This window comes from Denticeps clupeoides, chromosome 14 (assembly GCF_900700375.1).
Source record: "Denticeps clupeoides chromosome 14, fDenClu1.1, whole genome shotgun sequence".
Lineage (NCBI taxonomy): Eukaryota > Metazoa > Chordata > Actinopteri > Clupeiformes > Denticipitidae > Denticeps > Denticeps clupeoides.
In genome coordinates, this window is record NC_041720.1 from 12667257 (window position 1) to 12688577 (window position 21321).

Genomic DNA, 21321 nt, shown 5'->3' on the forward strand with positions numbered 1-21321 from the left:
TGTGAGCCTTTGCTAGGACTCAGGTTGCCAGGAAAGGGGTTTTTAACGCTAAATTTGTCTCTTTTATCACTATTAATGTAAACTTGGAACTTAAAGTCGCTCAGTCCTGTAATATTTAAGAGTGCCTATGTAGAAATTGTCACGTCCCACAATTTTCTGTCTGTGACAGAATCATTCATCCATTGTAGCGGAGTATGGGTAAACAAATTGTATTGGCTTGTATTGTATTTTTTAAAGATAAAACTTCAGAACTTATCATACATGCCTGTAGTATTGACAGTGTCCTCGTCAAAAATTGTGAAGTTTTCGTCCATTATTTGTGTCTGTCTGTTGGTCACAAGTGCACCGAACACAATTGGGCATAATCTGGCAACCCGGCTCACATCGTTTTAACGCGTGTACGAATTCAAAGACCGCCGCGTCTGTACGTTGCCGTAAACGAAAAAAAAAAAAAAAGGTTCCGATTCAGAAGGCTCTCGAAGCGTGCGCCCACAGTGGAGCGCCCCCCATAGAGCAGTTCGACACCCTTCACCCGACGCGGCGTCATGTGGCTCTGCAAATTGGCTCCGGCGGCAGGGCACCAGTGTGGAGGGGAGGCGGTCCGCCAGCCTCAGCATCCGCGCTGTAGCAGGAGCGACCAAAAGAAGAAGAAACATAAAATACTCTTTTGTTGGTTGAAGTTGCCATGGCTCTGGCGGTCCACCTGAAGAGCGCGTCGGACCTGCGTGGGAAGGGCGACCGGATCGCCAGAGTGACGTTTCGAGGTAAAAAGGGTTTTGCGTGCCGAGGTTTATATGGAAAGTTGGGAAAAGCCGGTTCTCCGCTGACGCCTTAAGTTGTTCGTTTTTTAATCTGTCTGCCTGTTTTATGGACGAGGACACTACACCTTTTTTTTGCCCAAAAAAAAAAAAAAAGGTGTAGTGATTTTACCGCATCTTCTTGCGTTTCGATAAGGTAAAGCCTCCAGGTGTGTATGTTGTATATGTAGATTTTCTACACGTGGAATCACTCCTGCTTGCAGGCACTGGTTAGCATTGGGGGGAAAATACGTTTGAAATACAGGAGAATGGAATTGAATGGCGGTGTTTTTTAGACTGGTACAAAAATAGGGTGGTAGTAGCCTAGTGGGTAACACACTTGCCTGTGAACCAGAAGACCCAGGTTCAAACCCCACTTACTACCATCGTGTCACTGAGCAAGACACTTAACCCTGAGTGTCTTCGGGGGGGCTGTAACTACTGATTGTAAGTCGCTCTGGATAAGGGCGTCTGAAAAATGCCGTAATTGTAAAACAAAGAAATCGAGAGCACGGCACCATGTTCAATTCTCACAAATTAAGGACAGAGCCGTCATTAAGTCGGCCCTCGTCATTAAAGAACATCTGTACCAGCCTGATTAAAAATGCTTCCAGCTTCATTTGGGGCTTGTACCCAGTAACGATTGTGGTCTGTATCATCGGAACTGAGAAAGTTACGTTCTACGCGTGGTTGTTGTGGAATTGGGGTGGAATTGATCTTTTTGACTTTTTTTCAATCTTCTTGAATGTGTTAGGGGAATGTTCTTCATTCAGGACATATAGGTAGAAAGGGGAAAATATACGAAAAAAAAAAATATATATTAATTGTCTGTTTGACAGTTTCCATAAAAAAGTAAAAAAAAAAAAAAGTGTTTTCTGACTACATTATGAGCTGAGCATGCAAATTTAAATGCACCGCATCTACGGACAAGTGGTATTCTGGCATTCAGTAATACATCAATAAGTAATTAGTTATTAGTATTATGATGCTATTATGCTTCATGTGATCGTGTGATCTGTTATTTATCAATTCTAAGTGTTTAACATGTGTCCAGTTCCATTCAGGAAGAATATTTTCTTCTGTGTCCAGTACGGTGACAGGAAAAACTAATTCGCAGATACACCTCCCGACATGTACTGTACTAATGAATGCATTTTTTTTTTAGCTGCTGCTGTACTGGCACAGCGCTGTACTACATATCCAGCGATGATTAATTTCCTGGTATATGCTTATTATACATGCGCTCCCCCTTTTCTGTGTGCAGAGTAAACATCAGCTGTCCACACACACAAAATAAATAAATATTAAAACATATCTTTCATGTTGTGGACCATCACCATTGTATTTGGACATGCCTGTTAATTTGATTTGTTGAAGTTCTGGGGGGCAATGATTCTTTTGGCTTGTCATCTCCCGATAAGCATTGAACCTTTTGGTGTTTACATACAGAGGGAGCCCTTAGACTGCACCTTTGGGCGCCGATCACTCTTCACAAATGTCCGCTTACATTCACAGAGCGACTTGCAGTCAGTAGTTGCAGGGAAAGTCCCCCTGCAGACACTCAGATTTAAGTGTCTTGCTCAGTGGGGTTGCAAGTGGGGGTTGAGCCTGTCTTCTGGGTCATTAAGATTGATCAGGGTTCAGATTGAAAGACTGGCCTTGAATTTGGGCGTTTTGGGTCAAATCTTATTGATTGTATTCAGAATTTAATGTAGAATGTCAAGTGCTGCATCCAAACTACAGAATTTCCTTAAAAAACGACCTGGGCACGATGAAGCTCTAACTTATTTATTTATTTACATGGCTCAACAAATCAAATCTGAACATTTTGATGCACTTGTGGTAGTGCCTTGCATCAACATTATATTATCATGCTCTGTTTCATGGTTAAACAGTTGGCTTTTCATGTTCCACAGCTTTTTGAAATGTATGCTAATTTTGGCTCCGCTGACTGTTTGATCTGCAGGTCTGTCCTTCTACTCTCGGGTGCTGGAGAGCTGTGAGGACGAGGCCAGATTTGACGAGGTCAGTGAAATTTGTTGTCACAAATTTCTCCTGGTGGCTTTGAGGCAGAACTTTGCTTTTCTGCATGCGGTGGTGCTAAATTCATCAAAATATATGCGTTCAGTGCTTTCCTACAGCTGTAATATGAAGGAGAAGAGTCACGTTTCTCCCAATTAACATGGAAAACCGTTGAAGTGCTGAGGTGATAATTAGAAAGTAAATAAGAGACCCATGACTTAAATGTATCTGTGCCACTTTAAAGTGAAACAGATACATTTTGACCTATTTTAACCTAGTGGGTTTTTTAACTGTGGAGGGGTTGATAATGGTTGACTTTCCTCTGAGGTGCAAAAATATTGATGCCGTTCCCTGTTGGGCACCTTCAGAATAGTACCAACTTGATGCTCCCCATGGGTGCCATTCCGGGGGTAAAAGGGTGCTTTTATGAAGTGCCACATACAGTGAAAAAATGTCTCTGCACAATTAAGATGTTGTAAAGCATTTCCCTTTTGTTTGTCCTCTTATGGATGAAAGTGTCTCGCCAGTTGATCAAATGTGAATGCTGCATAGGACTTGCTTGTCTCAATGGCTTTACCCATTGCAAATTAGGCAAATACAACACTTTCTGTGTTTTATATGACATATATGTATTTATACTTTTAATCTAAATCAGTAAAATAATCTTCTTAACCAATAAGAAAATCATGTGGGATACAGAATGCACCAAATGGAACCCTTTTGAAGAATCAATTTTTTACTACAACCTCAGGTCATTGTGTAAAGAACATTCTAGAAAATGTAAAGGGTTTATGATACCTTTGTCGCCGTGTGATCTTATTGGTTGCTTGCCAGTTCTTCATACATGCATCACACCACTCATTGCTTTGCTAAGCCCCTGTGCCATGGAATACATGCCCTTTGTATTTTGCTTGCTTATGCCCTTCAAACAGCCACTGCAGAAAAGGTCAGTCTGTCACATGTATTTTATATATATTTTTTGTTTTTGTCTAAATTCAGTAATAATGTCCTGGGGAGAAAAATAGAAGCACTCAATGCATAGGAAGAGGTAACTCAAAGAAAACAAAATAACCATGCATTACAGAGGAAGAGATCAATTTCAAGATTCAAGACCTGTGTACAGCAGGTACTGTGCTGGGTTTACTGTAAAATTTATACAGCTGTTTGTTAGAGGACAGAATTACCTGCCATACCTGTAATAGGACACATTTGTACCATACAGCCAGCTATGGTATTGTGTAGTGTGATAACCCACGTGTTGTATTTTTTAGAAGGTGTTCTGTTGGATTAACACAAGCTTTTGTCCGGGCTTCTGCTGAGAGTTCCACTCCACCCCCTCAGACCACTTCCTGCGCTGATAAAGTTCTTTGTTTTTTGGATAATTAGGAAGTGTGTAAGTGCACGTACACGCCCACACACGCACAAACACACACACACACACACATGCTCCATGATGCATTATGAATATTTGTGCAGCCAGTCTGCATGCATCAAATGTATAGAAGTTTTTGTCATGAAAATTTTGACAATGTCTGTATATGTGGTTCCAGTTTTAAATCCTTATTGCCATGTGGGTCTGTTTTTGATACATATATAAATGCGTGTGTGTGTTGTTAAACGCTCTGTGAGAAGAATTCTCCTTCACTGAATCGTGTGAGAAGTGACGACTTCTGACAGTCTCTTAATCAACGTCCTCCTTCCCTTCCGCCTTCACTGGCTGACCCAAATGCTCTTTGGCCTCATCCTGTGGACCGAGGCACACTTTTCCCTGCTCCTGCAGTTATCAGCTCCTCTGCCTGCTCCACTAGCTCTATCACTGACTGGCTGGATTCAGCACAACCATGCAGCACTCCTGCAATTTGTTGCAAGAAGCTGCACTCGAAAATGAATCTCAGAGGACAGCTTAAGAAAAAAACGGTCCACGGTAGCGCTAGATAAGAGCAGGTGCGTTCTCTGTAGAGGTGGCGAGAAACAGAGCGAGCAAGAAAGACAGAGATATTTAATTTATGCCCCAAAGGCAAAGTGAGCATCTTATCTCTTTGCTTTCTGATATGTACAATTGCCTCCGCAAATGGATTTAATAAACAGACTCTACGCCTATTATTATGTTCCCAAAGAAAAGCGCTTTACAGTCACTGTAGGGATTTTTTTTTTAACACTGAAAGGGACTGCAGCTATATTCACTGAAACAGGCACTGATGTTGCACTGCTGGTGTGGAGGGGGGTGGGAGATGATCAGGAGACAGACAATACTGAAAAAAGAAGAGATAGTTACAGCAAGCCGAAAAGAGAACATCAGATAAACACTGAGGATTTGGCCTAGTCCTAGACCAAAAGAGAACTTCAGGGAAGATTTTTCCATGAATGGAAACTACTCCTAAATGTACATTATATTATCAGTTAAGGTAATTACAAAATTATTTCCTCATGTACAGTATATATATAACTATGTATTATCAGCACATTAGACTCATGCACTTCACCACTAAACCACCATGGGGCGCAATACATGATTATGCACCTTTGTCTTATGAGATTGCACAGTGGTACAAGCATGAACTGATCAAGAAGAAGCCTCCATGTGCATCAGGAAAGATGATCTTAATGTGCCTCCCTTGATTCATAGTGTTATTTATGGTCCTTTAGGTCAACCACTGTCCCTTTCGTTTCATTTGGTGTTTGTTAACTTGAGTTGGGGAAATGTCTATGCCTGAGGCAGTAAAATGTTATGCATTTAGACATGGGGATGCAGCTTGTGGTTCTGTTGAGTTAAAAAAACAAAAAAACATTGCATTTGATTGAGCGACTGGCAAATGAAAGGCATTGTGCTTCCTGTGTTACAAATCCTGAGTCAATTCGCAGCATGTTCACAACTGTCAAAATCAATAAATAAACACTAGACAAGGCGTTTTCTGAGGCTGGGGTGAGGGACAAGGCGATAATTTACATGGCATCCATTCAACCGTGTCTTCAAATCATGACTGATTCCCTTCAATCCACATTATACAGGAATTTACAATGAATTATCCAGCTTGCATTCAGAATGTGAGGGTTTGAGTTTGATATTTTGGGAAAGGATGATAAATACTTTTCAGAGAGACTTTGGGCAGATCTGTGTGTCTCTCGGTGCATTTGCAGATGACTGTGGACTGAGTAAGGGTCAACACTGCTTGCAATCTTTTGCATGTGTGATGTATTGACAGGAGGGGGTTTAAATTGCAACGAAAGAGCTGAGAGCTGTCAATCAAATTCAAATTTTATTTGTCACATACACGGTCATACACGGTATGATATGCAGTGAAATGCTTTAGCGACTGCTACAGATCTCAATATTGCAAATATTGCAAGTATATTGCAATGTAACATAAAATATGTGTAACAGGTAGGGTGAAGGTGTGCAAAAAAAGTGAAGTCAAAGTAAAAAGTAAAACATTTGTGCAAGAGTAAAAAAGTTTGTGCAAGGATTCTGGTCCAGAAGTGATTGAAAGTGAAAGTGCTGGAGTAGTGCTGCACTATTAATCTAATCACAATCGTAATCGCGATGTCAGTCTGTGCGATTACATGAACGCAAAAAGCTGCGATTTAAATTATTAGTACATGGATTGGATCGGCAACATATCCGATCCATTCTCTCAAAGTTTGCGAGCTGACTGAAGTCTCACTTCAGTCGGATGTGACGTGTTTGGTCACATCAAATTCAAATTCAAATTTTATTTGTCACATACACAGTCATACACGGTATGATGTGCAGTGAAATGCTTTCTGCAACTGCTACAGACCACAGTATTGCAAATGTTGCAAGTAAACAATGAAGCAATGACTTTCGATTCGAAGACATATGGTTAGACGCCGCATGACGTACGTCAACGTCGCCACCATATTGCGATAGGCCCTGCTGTGGCGTGAAGTATATACATGTCTATGGAGAGAAGTGCATAAAAATGCCTCACTCTTGTGCTGCTTGGGGCTGTACAAACCGCTGTATGCTCCAAACCAGGGATTACATTTCATAGGTAAGGCTGGACAATTGTAAAATCCCGTTTTATAAGTCTTAACCTTAGCTAAGATAGCGAAGCTATGCATTCCTGTGTTCAAGTCAGCCGCCAAACAACGTTTTGGCTAAACGTAGGCATTAACTATTTAGACTGTTCTTAGCTGTTTAGTTAACTTTTCTTTGAAGGTTTCCTAAAGAAATTCACCTCAGTTTACAAATCTTAACCTTAGCAAAGCTAGCAAAGCTATGCATCCCTGTGTTCAAGTCAGCCGCCAAACAACGTTTTGGCTAAACGTAGGCATTAACTATTTAGACTGTTCTTAGCTGTTTAGTTAACTTTTCTTTGAAGGTTTCCTAAAGAAATTTACCTCAGTTTACAAATCTTAACCTTAGCAAAGCTATGCATCCCTGTGTTCAAGTCAGCTTCCAAACAACGTTTTGGTTAAACGTAAGAACTATAATACGGGATTTTATAGTGGCCAAATATAATCAAAACAGTTGTTTAACCGTAACAGGGTTTGTCGTTCGACAGTAATGTAAAAGAGTTTTTAGTGATTTATTTAATTTTGTAGAATATTGTATTTTGAAAGTACTGGGCATTTCAGGTTGTTATAAGTAGTGTGTATGTTTCACTTTTCATTTATATACAAGCAAGTGTCCTTTATCATATCGCAATCGCATATCGCAATATTGATCTAAATAATCGCAATATGTCTTTTTCCCCAAATCATGCAGCCCTATGCTGGAGTGTTTTAGAGTTCCATGTAGTTTTGTGGTTGTTGAGAGCTCGTATAGCCTGCGGGAAGAAGCTCCTTCTCATTCCCCCTCTGTGTTGGCTTTCGGGGAGCGGAAGCACTTCCCTGATCGCAGCAGAGAGAACAGTCCGTTGTTGGGGTGGCTGAGGTCCTTCACTATCTTCCTTTCAATCATCGAACTCCTCCCATTTTAAAACCCATTTAAAGTTTGTTTTCTAAACCAGTGGTTCAACCAATTTTTTTATGCTCTGAGGTTATATAATTATGTTTGTTAACATTAAATTTATACCATTCACAATCTTGAAGACTAAATAGACAAGGGCTATAAATCTTGGCCTAAGTCTGGTTCAGGCTCAGTTTCTATCATTTTAGTTGACTCAGGTTGGCTCATTTTGGTCAGCAAACATGAACTTCCGGTCCACTGATCCTTTCTGAATGATTGGCTGCTCAGATTAATTTTTTTTTCGGTGATTGGTAAAAGTGTTTTGCATGTTGTAAATTTGTTTTATTAAATGTTAGTTCAAATCCCGATGCTGTTACGAGCCGGTCTAGGGGCTCCGGCCCATAACAAAAGAATGGACACAAACGTAAACCTACTAAGAGGAAACGGCGAATTTTAACAAGTATTTTATTAACAACTAAATATATAAATAAAGATGAAATACAAACGGCAAACAAAACAGAGAAAAACAAACAAACACCGAAGCAGGCAGACACAACAAGTTGCGTCGCCTCCTAGGGGAAGCGCAGGGGAAACCGGAAGTGATGTCAAAGGGAAATGGTAGGAAGGCGGGAAGGGTGGATGGCACGGCAAGCGCAGCCCCGAAAAAGGAGACTGAGGCTCCTTTTATTCAGTCTGTCCCAAAGCAGGTACTGGTGGGCTCAATTTACAATCACCAGGCACCTGCAAACAACACAAAACACACAACAGAAACACACCCAAAATACCAGGATGTAACAGATGCGCCACACACTGCTCCCCGGGTGCCTGTCATGGCTGCCCGCTGCTCACCAAGGGTGATGGTGAGGACACATTTCGTTGTGTCACCGTGTGCTGTGCTTCAGTGTATCACAAAGACAATGACTTCACTTTCACTTGTTGTGATGATAATTATTTTGGATTTACTGAGATTCACTATCAGAGCGATTCAACAAAAACAGCTGCACAAGCTAGAGTTTCCTATGATTGTATTTACACTGCTTGATGGTCTGACATCTGACACTGTGTCTAGTTTCCAGCCAATGAGGCGAGTTTATTTGTGTTTTTTTTGTTTTTCTTTATCAAAACACATTTGCTTCACAAATGTCAAGTGTCTGTTCTTCCCTGCCGGCGGAGGTGGGTAGTATAGCCAAGTATGAGTAGCGTTACTCCAAAATAATAATACTAATTACTGAAGTAAGAGTACAAAACTATTTAGTGATAGGATTACTCAAGTACTGTTTCATTGTTTCTAAAAAAAAATTATGAGATATTACAATGTATTCAGACAGAAAAAAAATCCAGAACACAGCGCACTTTGCCACCTTGTGCGTTCAGGTGATGTTCCCACTCTGCCAGAGCCCCGCCTGGAGCTTTCTGAGCACTGGAACCAGATGGAGGGGAACGGTGAAGCTCACGTAACGTCTTTGTCATTGATTTTCAAATTACAGCAAAGATATTACCCCACTTCCTGTTCACAGGGGAGATGGTGTAGCCCCACGGACACACCACCACGTTGCCGCGTCCACTCACCCACCGACTTCTCCCTCTCAACTGATCCTTGGCCACCCATAAAACCAGGGGGTACCCATGTAACTGGGCCAAACCTGAACGGAGCTGATGGGAGTGGCCAGGTCGGCTGGCCCTTCGGCCACATCACTCCACTCATCCCTGGCACCTCTGGTTCTGTCCACTGTCCTGGAGACAAGAGAAACAAAACCAGTGCCTTAGTGGACTCCGGGGCAACAGGGAATTTCATGGACAGCACATTCTCTCACCAACAGCACCTGAAACCTCTTCAACACCCAAGGTATTCATGGCCTCCGTCGGCTTCAGAACCAATCACTCACCATACCACACCACTGATACTCCTGGTGTACACTCACATAGAACACATCACCTTCCTTATCACCCCGATCATCATTTTAATACCACACCAACCAGGAGATATGGCCATAGACCTGCTCCTTCTTTTTCGTTTCGAAGAAATAATTACCATGTGAATTACCAAGGCCTGAACAAGATCACTGTCAAGAACATTACTTCTCTTCAACACATCAACACAGCCCTTGACGCCCTCTTGGGTGTGACATACTACACCAAGCTCTATCTGAGATCAGAATACAATCTGATCCTCATCCGAGTGGGTGACGAGTGGAAAACAGCATTCATAACCCCCACTGGTCATTAAGCCTGGTAATCCCCTTTGGACTCTGTAACACACCTGCCTTCTTCCAGCAATTTGTGAACAACGTACTGAATGATATGCTGGACAACATCCTGGTCTATTCACCCACTCTGGAGTCCTGCGTCCAACACAGTTCCTATGGTTTGCAAATTTCATCTACGCTATCAACGCTTCATAGGCTACAGTGCAGTCACAGCACACCTCACTACCCTCATTAAGACCTCCTCCGGACCATTTCATAGCATTCCAGGAACTCTGTCAATGATTCGCTACTGTGTCCATTCTTAAACACCCTGATCCCTCTCTACCATTCATCATTGAAGTGGACACATCAGATGTGGGCACTTGCACAGTCTTATCTCAATGTGGCCCAGACCAGAAATGCCACCCACGCTGCTTCTTCTCCTGACGGTTCACGGAGTGGGGGACCGTGAAATGCTGGCAGTCAACGGCCAGGCATAGAGAGCCAACCAGCAGCTGGGACGATTCCTGCATTGCTTGGTCGCAGACCATTAGCAGTCGTGGCTGTTTTACCTGCTGTGGGCCAAACTTGCCGACCTCCTTGGCCACCGACCATAGCCCCTTCAAAGTCTGTTATGGCCAGCCATCTTTGCCCACCAGGTATTGGCCAGCGGGGTTCCCTTAGCCCTCCATCTGATCCAAGACTGAAAAAGGGCTTGGACCAGGACTACCCGATGCACCACTGCTCAGCACAACCAGTGCCATCCCTGCCGCATGCTTTTCTGAGTGTGCAACCAGGTCTGGCTCTCAACCCAGAACCTCCACCTCCGGACAGAATCACATAAATTGACTTCCCGGTACATCGGTCCATTTTGCATCACCAGACATATCAACCCCTTAAACCTATCGCCTACAACTTCCACCTACCATCTTAGTCCACCCTGTTGTCCATATCAGCCGCCTCAAACCCATCACTTCACCCCTTCCTCCACCTGCTCCTGACCCTCCTCCTCCACGGATCGTTGATGGTGAGCTGTCTTACACCGTGGAGCATATCCTTGACTCTTGGCATTGGGGTCGCGGGGTCCAGTACCTGGTCCACTGGGCAACTCCCCAGCAAATCTGCACTTAAACCACTCATCATTGTTTACTTTGTTCATCACCGTGGGATACATCGTGCATTGATTAGCTGTAAAGGCACGTGAGACGACTGCACATCAACAAGTATGTCTGCGCAGCCTGATGAAAACAGAAATCTGTACCTGTTCATGCTAATAACCATAATGGCTAATTGCCATTAAATGAAGGGGTAAAATGATTGTTCATTAGGGGATTTTTGAAATTATTGATTGGGCATGGTACGGAGGGTAAAATTATGGTCCATATACGATAATTATCAACCGTCTGGCAACACTGTTTGAGCCGCTCTGCCTGCCCCAGTTTGTGTGCGGCCATGACTGCATGGTTACGTCTAATAGGTAAAATGGTGTCATAATTTTTTGCTACTACGTCTGAATGCTGAAAGATGTTAGATCTACTGGTGGGTCTGTCTGGCCAAAATAAAGTGAAGTGGTTGTCATTGTGAAACACCAGAGACAGAGAAACAACGAAATGTGTCCTCTGCCTCTGCTTTTAACCATCGCCCTTGGTGAGCAATGGGCAGCCATGACAGGTCGTCCGGGGAGCAGCGTGACGGTGCTTTGCTTAGTGGCATCTCAGTGGCACCTTGGTGAATTGGGATTTGAACCAGCAACCTTCTGATTACGTGGTCACTTCCTTAAACACTACGCCACCCCTGCCCCCTTGGCCACCACTGCCCCCATCTAAATGGTTTAAAAAAGTAACAAGTACAGTGTTGCCCAATGTAGCGAAGTACATTTACATTTACATTTTACAGCATTTATCAGACGCCCTTATCCAGAGCGACTTACAATCAGTAGTTACAGGGACAGTCCCCCTGGAGCAACTTAGGGTTAAGTGTCTTGCTCAGGGACACAATGGTAGTAAGCGGGATTCGAACCCGGGTCTTCTGGTTCATAGGCGAGTGTGTTACCCACTAGGCTACTACCACCCTGTTGAGTACAGTTTCTCATTCACAAATGTACTCAAGTAAAAGTAAAAGATTGCGTTGTAAACCAACTTTTAGAAGTCATTTTCAAAAAGATACTAAATTTAACACGTTACTACCCATCTCTGCCTGCCGGCATGGCATGACAATTTTCAAGTTCAGGTTTATTGTCATATGTACAAATTACAAAGCACAATGAAATTCTTACTTGAGTACATATAAACTGAACATAGAAAACATAAAAGCACTACAAAACCAAAATAAAACATGCAGTATTGGGATGATATCAATATGAAGATATGTAAATCTAACAGTATGAAATTACATAAATATCAAAATAATAATAAGTAAGTAAGAGTTGCAAATAAGTAAGTAAGTAAGTAAGATAGCGTTATAAATACAATAATAGGAAGCAGCTTTGCTGTTTCTGGTGAATCTCTCTGATAGTGAACCTCAGTCAATCCAACATCATTCTCATTATGAGCTATTAGCATTGAAACAGACAGGGTAATTGTTTATGTATGAGGGAGTCTCTGCTTGAGCTTTTGATATCAGAATGAGTGTGAGTGTGCCATGTATAATTTACACAAGACAAATTCGCTGGAGATGGGGGTGCTTGTGGTTTCCAGCCTTGTTTGATCTCTAAAAAAATCTCAATAATAAGAGTGTGAAATAAAAAGATAGTTGCCCCGGTGTTCAGAATCATCAGCTGAACAACATCGGACATTTAAGAAAATGTTACGGTTTTCATATAATTGTTTTTTTTTTTTCAAGCCATCCACCCATAAACAAGAGAACTTGGGTTTTTTTACTGAATAGGAATGCATTGTGTCATTCCTGAGGTGTTGCAAGCCTGCACTTTGAATCTCTGGGCGCAGCAGTGACCATGTGAATTTGCCCCAAGGGGAATACAAGAGTGGGATGAAGGGAACGCGGCGTGGGATTCGTCGGCTCGTGGCTGTGCTGAGACTGGATCATGAGAGAGGAGAGTGGGGAGGCTGTACCGTTCCTTCCAGTGAATCCAATTCCATTATTCTGCTCTTCCCATCTGTGTGATGGAGGTGGGACTGTTGTGGAGAACCAGGCTTTTAAGATCCTGGTGGATCAATGGGTAGCTGAGATGAAACTGGCATGTGGTAATTAAGACTTCTTAAGCAGGCTTGTGCTTTTTGATGTGGCATCTTTCTGACATTCTTTAACATTCTCCTCCTACTGCATCTTGGAACGGAGTGGTGCAGGAAAAAACACAGTTGAGGGACGGAGAGTCAGAAATTGCTAGTAGTTGTTTGTAGCCCTCTCTGCCCCGTCCTGCTCTGCCTCCCTCCTGCTCCTGTTTCTAGTGAAAGTGCATGGGAGAGCACAAGAGCAAGAAAGAAATGCATGTTAGAGATGCAGTTTGATGTAAAGATCACTGCACATCCAGCACTGAAGGTCTCCATAGCTCATCAGACATCACAGCTTGTGCAGAATGTGGCCCTTAAAGTCACATGGAAAAGCACGACTCCTTAAAACTGCTTTAGATGAAAAGACTAACGAAAATTGGTGGCATAACACCCTCAGAAGTGACTTCTGGGAAGCTGAACAATGAACGTGCTTCCCAGCAATGAGGAACACACAGTGGGCATTTTGCAACACCAGGGGGCATGGATGGACACTAATTACCCCAGCATGCATTGCAGTGATATTTTCATGCTTTATGTTTGTCATCTATTAATGCTATTTGTGCAAAATATTTGGGAACTCATCAAGGGAAAAAGTTTTGATTGAAATAATAGAATAATACTCATAACACACAATTACCCATTGAATGCCTGTGCCTTTGTCTGTGTCTGAGACGTACAGGGGTCATTTGTACAAGCTCCCCAAGTGTAGATTCTTGGCATGCCCATCTGACTTCCGTTGACATGAAAATGTCTTTGGATATCATTTTTTTTTTTGTTTAATTAAACACTTAACTCCTTTAATAACACGAGCATCTCATGGCTGCAGGAGACTTACTGTCAAATTTATAATGAATGCCGTATCTACCCAATTATAGCATGGAGCGCAGTGAGCGCGAGCTCAGAGCAGTAATAAAAAAAGCAGCCTGGTCTTTCCTTATCATCTAATACGCCGTGCAATTATATAATATGAACAGTGCACATGCTCTTACATACAGTATGGATGAAAGGGACTCTATCTAGGCTACTAGGCTATTGCCTAGTAGCCTAGGCAATAGCCTAGTATTCAGTTTCCTGCATGATCACTGATTACTTTCCGATTTCATATGTATATGATTTTGACCAGATCAAGTTCAACGTCTTTAAAAAACATGGGTTTATGTTATGAACAGAATTAGGTATTGGCATACACATAATTATGGCTGCTTAATAAAATCAGGAAAAAATTATTTAGTCCCCTTCTGATTAACAAAGAAATAAGTCTTTCATTTTAAAGGTAGGTCTATTTGAACAGCAGAAATCTGAAAACAGACAAAAGACTTACAAAAATTATGCATCTCCAAAAAATGAATTAATGAAATAAGTTAAAATCTAAACACAGACTCTTTCTTTCTGTATGTGTGCATATGTGAGAGTAATAGATCCTCTCGGTGGTGCTGTCTAGGGAAAAAAAGAACTATTAAACAGAAATTTGTCTGAATAAACGTGATCACCCATTCTCCCAATGAACACAACTATAATCTTCTTGACCGCCGCACTCACTTTTTCAGGTAAAACTGCTGCCATTCTTTCTGTGTGTTAAGACTACCTTACACTGGAAGCATATTCAAATGCTAATTACTGGGATTATTATTTGTTTCTCTTGGTCCTGACTGCAGTCCGTTTATCCATTTGCCAACAAAGAATGTATTTCTATGACAACCAGGGATTCTCAGCCCTTATGTGTTTGCGTTGGGGTTGGGCACAGAATAGTCAGCTTGTGGTCCATATTTAGGTCTCTGGTGCAGTAGATTATATAATTCTATAAACATTATTGATTTTGAAGTGTTGATTATTGATTAAATAACTAATGAGTAAAGATTTTTTATTTTAAACATGCATTTTCAATACCTGTGGCCATAGGGAAGTGCACTCACCCAGACATTAAGCTTTATACAATTGTAGTTAAAAAATTCTTTAATCAGAAAATATTTTTAATTATTTTTAACAATTTTGCTGTTTTGTTTTCTCTACAGCCGTTTCATACCCATATCTTCACGTTCAACTTACTGGATTAATCCTTTTGATGAAATGCCTCATTAGACCAGAAATTACTCCTTACCTCAGTTTAGCATCTTTCAAATGACTTGTATGAACAGAACAAGAGAGGCTGTCAGAACAGTCGGGGGTTAAGAACCCACAGGCACTGTCTAAATTTGGCCAGATACATTAATAAAACCAACAGGCTGTGGTGTGATGTGTGTGACACCTGAGACATTTAAAAAAAATGTTAATATATCTGTTACACTCTTGAATCGTGACTTTAGTATGTGAGAGGAAAGACACATTTTTCCACTCTATTCCAAGAGAGAGAATTTTTCCCTTTTCACACAGAGTTTCTCTGCAAGAGTGTGTTTTTAATGGCATTATATGAGGATCTTGGAGGTACTTTACAGTCATAAGGGAAAGATCGCCTCTTTCACTCACCACAGGGATGTCTGCAAACAGCATGTCGACATGCTTTTTACATGTGTGTGTGTGTGTGTTTATGCACTGTGCTCTTTATAATGTTGCCTAGGGCTTTATCAGGCCCGACACCATGCTGGGGGCAGTATTCTGTATTTCAATTCCACATTTTATTGTTTTTATTTATTTATTGTTTTATTTATTTATTTATTTTCTTTTTTTTTAGGGGGGATTTCTGTGTAGTCACTTACAATAGCACTTTATACAATACAGACTGTCTTGAGCTCTTTCCAGTAAAAAAAAAAACTCAACCCTTTTTTCCTGAAAAATGGAATTAAATGGAAAGATTTTCCATTTAATTCCATTTTCCAGGAAAAAGGGTTGAGGTTTTTTTTTTTTGTACTTCCTCCTGGAGGAGAATTTGGTATTGATTACACCATTAGATGTGTCACAGCATGTGTGTTGCATTGAGAGAAGAGAGCAACAGAGAGACAAGCAAGCATACGATCTAAGCAGCGTCTCCCTTGTTCTAGCAGCTTAGTTTGGCAGGATAATCTCAATACGGAACTTAATTTAGTCTTCTTATCCACCTTTTCCACATTAAAATTTTTTCTTTTTTTTATATTGATAAAGCAGGTTACTCCAGCTGTAAAAAAATGTTCTTCAAAGCATCTTTCATTCTGTAGTGGTAAAATGCTTCCTTTACCAAGGGTGATAAATTACATTGTTTGTAAATCCTGCTTCTACTATTGTGTCCCCGAGCTGCCCCAAGGAGACTGACCCTATATGACCCTATATATAGTGAGTGTAAATCATTCTGGATAAGACAGGATAAAACAGAAAATTAATTACCTGACCAAGCAGGTGATTGCTTGTCTGTTGGCCTATCGGTGGGCCCGATTATATCCAGGGGATTTGGTGGACCGATCTAGCCTGTGACAAGGAAAACCCATTACATTTTTTAATTCATTCGTGTCAGAGGGTGCATCTTTGCATGAATTTATAATCCTATATATGGTGCTAAAGTTAATTAATTACCAACTGTATGTGTAAGGAATAGAGTGATTCCACATCATAATCCACATTTTCAGACAGTAATGCACGTGTTCTAGGTCAAACTTTGTACAGAAAGCATTTGTCCAGACATGCATTACTGGTAAATTCAGTTCATCCTACAACAAGATAATGACCCAAATGTTCACTACCTTCTGAAGAAAGAACAAGATGATAAGTTTGAAAACATGGAGTGACCAGCACGGTCTCCAGACTTAGGCAGTTCATGGCATAAGGTGATGGCGAGCTGAACGCTGACTGTTTTTCTGCTCATTGGAGAAAAATCAAAGTGTCCACATGGGCATACAGCACCAGCTTTTGTTTGGCTGTGCGTTCAGATGGTGTCACATAAACGGTACAAGCAACATTTTCCTGGCGTCAATTTCTGCTGAATGTTAAACAGTGACGAGCGTTAAACAGCAATGAGCAAATGCCAATCGAATGCAGCTTCAAAATGCAGCAAAGATGAGGACGGCGTTCAGATGTGTTTCATTTCGAGTGTCCATGTGGACAAGGTCTTAAACTTTGAGATGAACTGGAAAGAAGAGCGGAAGCCAAATAACTTAAGCATTTATGGGAACTTTTTTGCCACAGTTGTAAAACGAATGCCAGTGTGCAAGTGTGCTCAGCCGTTATATCTGCCAAAGGTGAGTCAACAGCTTAGAATGCTTTATAAAACGTGTTTATTTGATCTATAGTTTGAAAGTAAAATGAGACATTGACCTGCTTAAATTGTTAGACCAGCAGTCTACATGTATATTCCTTCCTGTTGCAAATTTAGAGTGCAGTGGTCTGAACTGTCTCTATTAGTTATGAAAATGCTAATGTAAATGTAAATATCCCATTTGTGAAGCCTAATGAAGCTGGTGGTAATTTTGTGTTGGCGGGCCAAACGACGTCTTCTAATATGAGTCAGCACATACCCACTTCACCACTCCCTTGGGGAAGGGTTACTCATCAGTTAAGAGTCTTTTGCCATATGGGAACCCCAGGTTGTGATAATGATATATAGTAGTGAAGCCGATTTCCCACAGTGATCCTCAGCATAGCCAGTACATCAGCCACATAGGAGCCGTAGTCTGAGGAGGAGAATGTTGAAGCCGACTGCTTTCCAATTACCCATAATCCACCAGTTTTCTCATGCACCATCCTTCTCCCTGCAGCTTTCATCATTTTCACAGCATTCGTCTCTCAATGGGAGATAATATCATTCTCAACCTAAGGCAGACTGTTTGTCTTTATTAATAAATTGTGCTCATTAAAGGCTTTAAAGTTGTGACAGACTTGGCTGAAAGAAGATATGGTGGTTGTTATTTGTTCAGGTTTATTTTGTGTGCGTTTTCACATTCACATTTTTTTGTTTTCTTTCTAGTACAAAGAATTATTAATGCTGATTATTTTTGTCTATTAGTTACCATATACAGTACAGGCCAAAAGTTTGGACACCTTCTCATTCAATGTGTTTCCTTTATTTTCATGACCATTTACATTGGTAGATTCTCACTGAAGGCATCAAAACTATGAATGAACACATGTGGAGTTATGTACTTAACAAAAAAAGGTGAAATGACTGAAATGACATGTTTTATATTCTAGTTTGTTCAAAATAGCCGCCCTTTGCTCTGATTACTGCTTTGCACACTCTTGGCATTCTCTCAATGAGCTTCAAGAGGTCGTCACCTGAAGTGTGCCTTATCAGGGTTAATTGGAATTTCTTGCTTTATTAATGGGGTTGGGACCATCAGTTGCGTTGTGTAAAGGTCAGGTTACTTTACAGCCGACAGCCCTATTGAACTGCTGTTAAAATTCATATTATGGCAAGACGCAATCAGCTAACTAAAGAAAAACTTTAAGAAATGAAGGTCAGTCAGTCCGGAAAATGGCAAAAACCTTAGTCTAAAACCATCAAGCGCTACAATGAAACTTGTTTAGCCAATAAGTGCTAAACACCTCTGGGAACTCCTTCAAGACTGTTGGAAAACCATTTCAGGTGACGACCTCTTGAAGCTCATCGAGAGAATACCAAGAGTGTGCAAAGCAGTAATCAGAGCAAAGAAACTAGAATATAAAACATGTTTTCAGTTATTTCCCTTTTTTTTTGTTAAGTACGTATTGATGCCTTCAGAGAGAATCAACCAATGTAAATGGTCATGAAAATAAAGAAAACACATTGAATGAGTAGGTGTGTCCAAACTTTTGGCCTGTACTGCATATGTATATAAGTGGATTTTGCCATGCTGTATAGTATGTTTTTATTTTTTGTTTTTTTTTAAAGGTATTCCGCTGGCCAATTGGAAGTAAAGTCGATGGCAGTGAGATGTTGGAGATCCAAGTGCTGAACCACAGCAAAGTTTTCACCAACAGGTAAGCCATACAGCCAAGGAAGAATGAGTTATGAATGAGTTATGTAAAAAGGTTCATGGAAGATAATAAGAAAATCATCCAAACGTATCTATCTATCTATCTATCTATCTATCTATCTATCTATCTATCTATCTATATTGATAGAAACAGATATGAGGGCACATTAGTATTCCATATAAGGAAGCATCAGTAGAGTTGTCGGTTGACAAGGCAACAGAAGGCCTGTTGCTTCAGTATTCCAGCAATCCTGATACCTTCTACAGATTCAGAACAGTTTGTAACTTTTTACCATTTTTTTACTCACTCAAACAGTAGGGCTTGTCACCCAGCAAGCACTAAGCAGTCACAGCTCCAACATATAAACACTCAGGCCTGATATGGGTTGACATGCTTCCTACCCTGAGCCTCTTTAACTGCAAAAATCTGAACGTCAGGGCATATGTGGTTTCCTCACATGACAGATCCAAACTATTTGACTAGACTTTTAACAGTTTTGTGGTTGCTTTTACATGCTGTTTGACCAAAGCAGAAACATGCTTTATAGTATATATGAAGGTGACAGACAATTCAGATCCTGAAATCATTAGTGTCTTTTTAGCAGTTTTAAATTAAACAACTGTATTGAAGAGTTTCAACCACTCATAGATCAGCAAAACCGATGTTAATACTTTATCAGTGCATTATATTTTTCAACCATGTTCTTAAAACTGTTAAAAACTGCATTAAATGTGTTCAAAACTGTGTTTAATGATTAGTGTGAATTTTTGTTGGACTGCCTTTGTGTGTCCTACCTACACCACCCTAATTACTCTGGGATCTGGCTGAATAATGCAGACCTGGTTGTAGGATGAACACTCCCCTAATTTCTTGGCCATCTGTTGAGATGAGAGCTAATTAAGGATGAAACCGATCTTTGTTACTTTATGGTTGATAAGTTTGAATAGCTGAACCTCCAATATGTGAGGGTTTTCACGCACACTCAGTGTTCACCACCCCAGTGCTCAGTGACTCTACCGCAGGTAGCTATCTTCATTCTTATTGGATAGATACAGCATTGTTCATGTTGGGACTGTTGACAATTTTTACAAGTTAGCATTTTATTTATAGTATTGTTTCGGCTGCAAGCTTGAAGCAAACCTTTAAAGCTAATGATTAATTTTATGTTGGCCACTCCAGTCATTTTCTTAGAATTGTGTATTTTTCCTGCATTTTCCACAATTTGTACATAGGGTGGTGAAAGAAGTGAATCCATGGATAATTCGTGTACTCAGAATGCGGGAGGACCCTATTTAGTTGATCAAAGGCCTCTTTTTCCAACGTGTTCTGAGTGATCCAGCAAATGTTTGGAGGTGTCTTGCTAATTTCTCTCCATGTGGTTCCGTCCTCAAAATAGCAAATTTTGCGTCTCCAGGAGCAGTGGATTTTAAAGGTGTGGTTGGGTGCACTGTAACTGTATTTTAAAGCAGTGAAATTCCATTGCACATTTGGTTGAAAAAAAACAAACCATGTACAGATACATGATGGACATTAGCAAACACTGCTGCCTTAGGCTGGTCTGTGATCTGCCAGCTGCAGCAGAAGGGTGGGTCTGGAACATGAAGGTGTGACCAGTAGAAATGGTGTGCTGAAGGAAGTAGGACTTGGAGGCCCAGCAGAAGGTAATAAAGGCGGATGTCATGTTGCCAAAACAAAATGAGATGTGTGGGCTGTCAAATGAACATTGAGTCCCCATACAACACTCACCCAGATCTGATGAGGATGCGTCTCCCACCCCGCCTTTTTTGGTGATTTCAGCATTACATTATGAGTCCCCAAAGTAAGCGGCTTTCATTTGACATTGATTTAGAAGAATGCAGTCCAACACTAAAATATTGTGTTGATAAAATAATGAGGTTCAAATGGTTGGAGTAAAATGCAAATGGTTGATGGACGGAAACACAGACCATGTGAAAAATGGTGATTGGTGATTAAATAGAGGGCAGCAGAGTGAGGATGTCATTAGCTGGGTGGCTGCCATCCATGAGTACAGATTTTGGCAGTGGTGGGAGAGGATGGTCTCAAGACTAAACCTGATCAAACTCAGACCTGACAGACCTCTGCCAATGGCTCTGGCACAAAAATTCATGAAAAAGGAACGGTCTGTTTGAACTGGTCCTTCACACAGCCAGTCCTCCACAAGTTTGTGGAGTCATATGAGGAAAGAGAGGTACTGTGTTCACTTTTTTTGCCCCTAAAAAATGTTTCTTTTCTATTGGAAATTTTCCAGGCAGGTGTGAGGTGCATTGCCTAATCTCTCTCAGCCATAATCTGAAGCC

At 41.0% G+C, this 21321-nt stretch overlaps 1 protein-coding gene across 1 annotated transcript in view; it reads left to right on the plus strand.

Moving 5' to 3' along the window:
- Positions 1-576: 576 nt before the first annotated feature.
- The window catches only part of LOC114802973 (otoferlin-like), a 68103-nt gene continuing 47358 nt past the window's right edge, over positions 577-21321 (plus strand). Inside the window, 3 exon segments of the mRNA XM_029002149.1 lie at positions 577-764; positions 2764-2822; positions 18918-19006. Of these exon segments, the coding sequence (XP_028857982.1) occupies positions 686-764; positions 2764-2822; positions 18918-19006 (227 nt within the window). The 5' untranslated portion in view covers positions 577-685.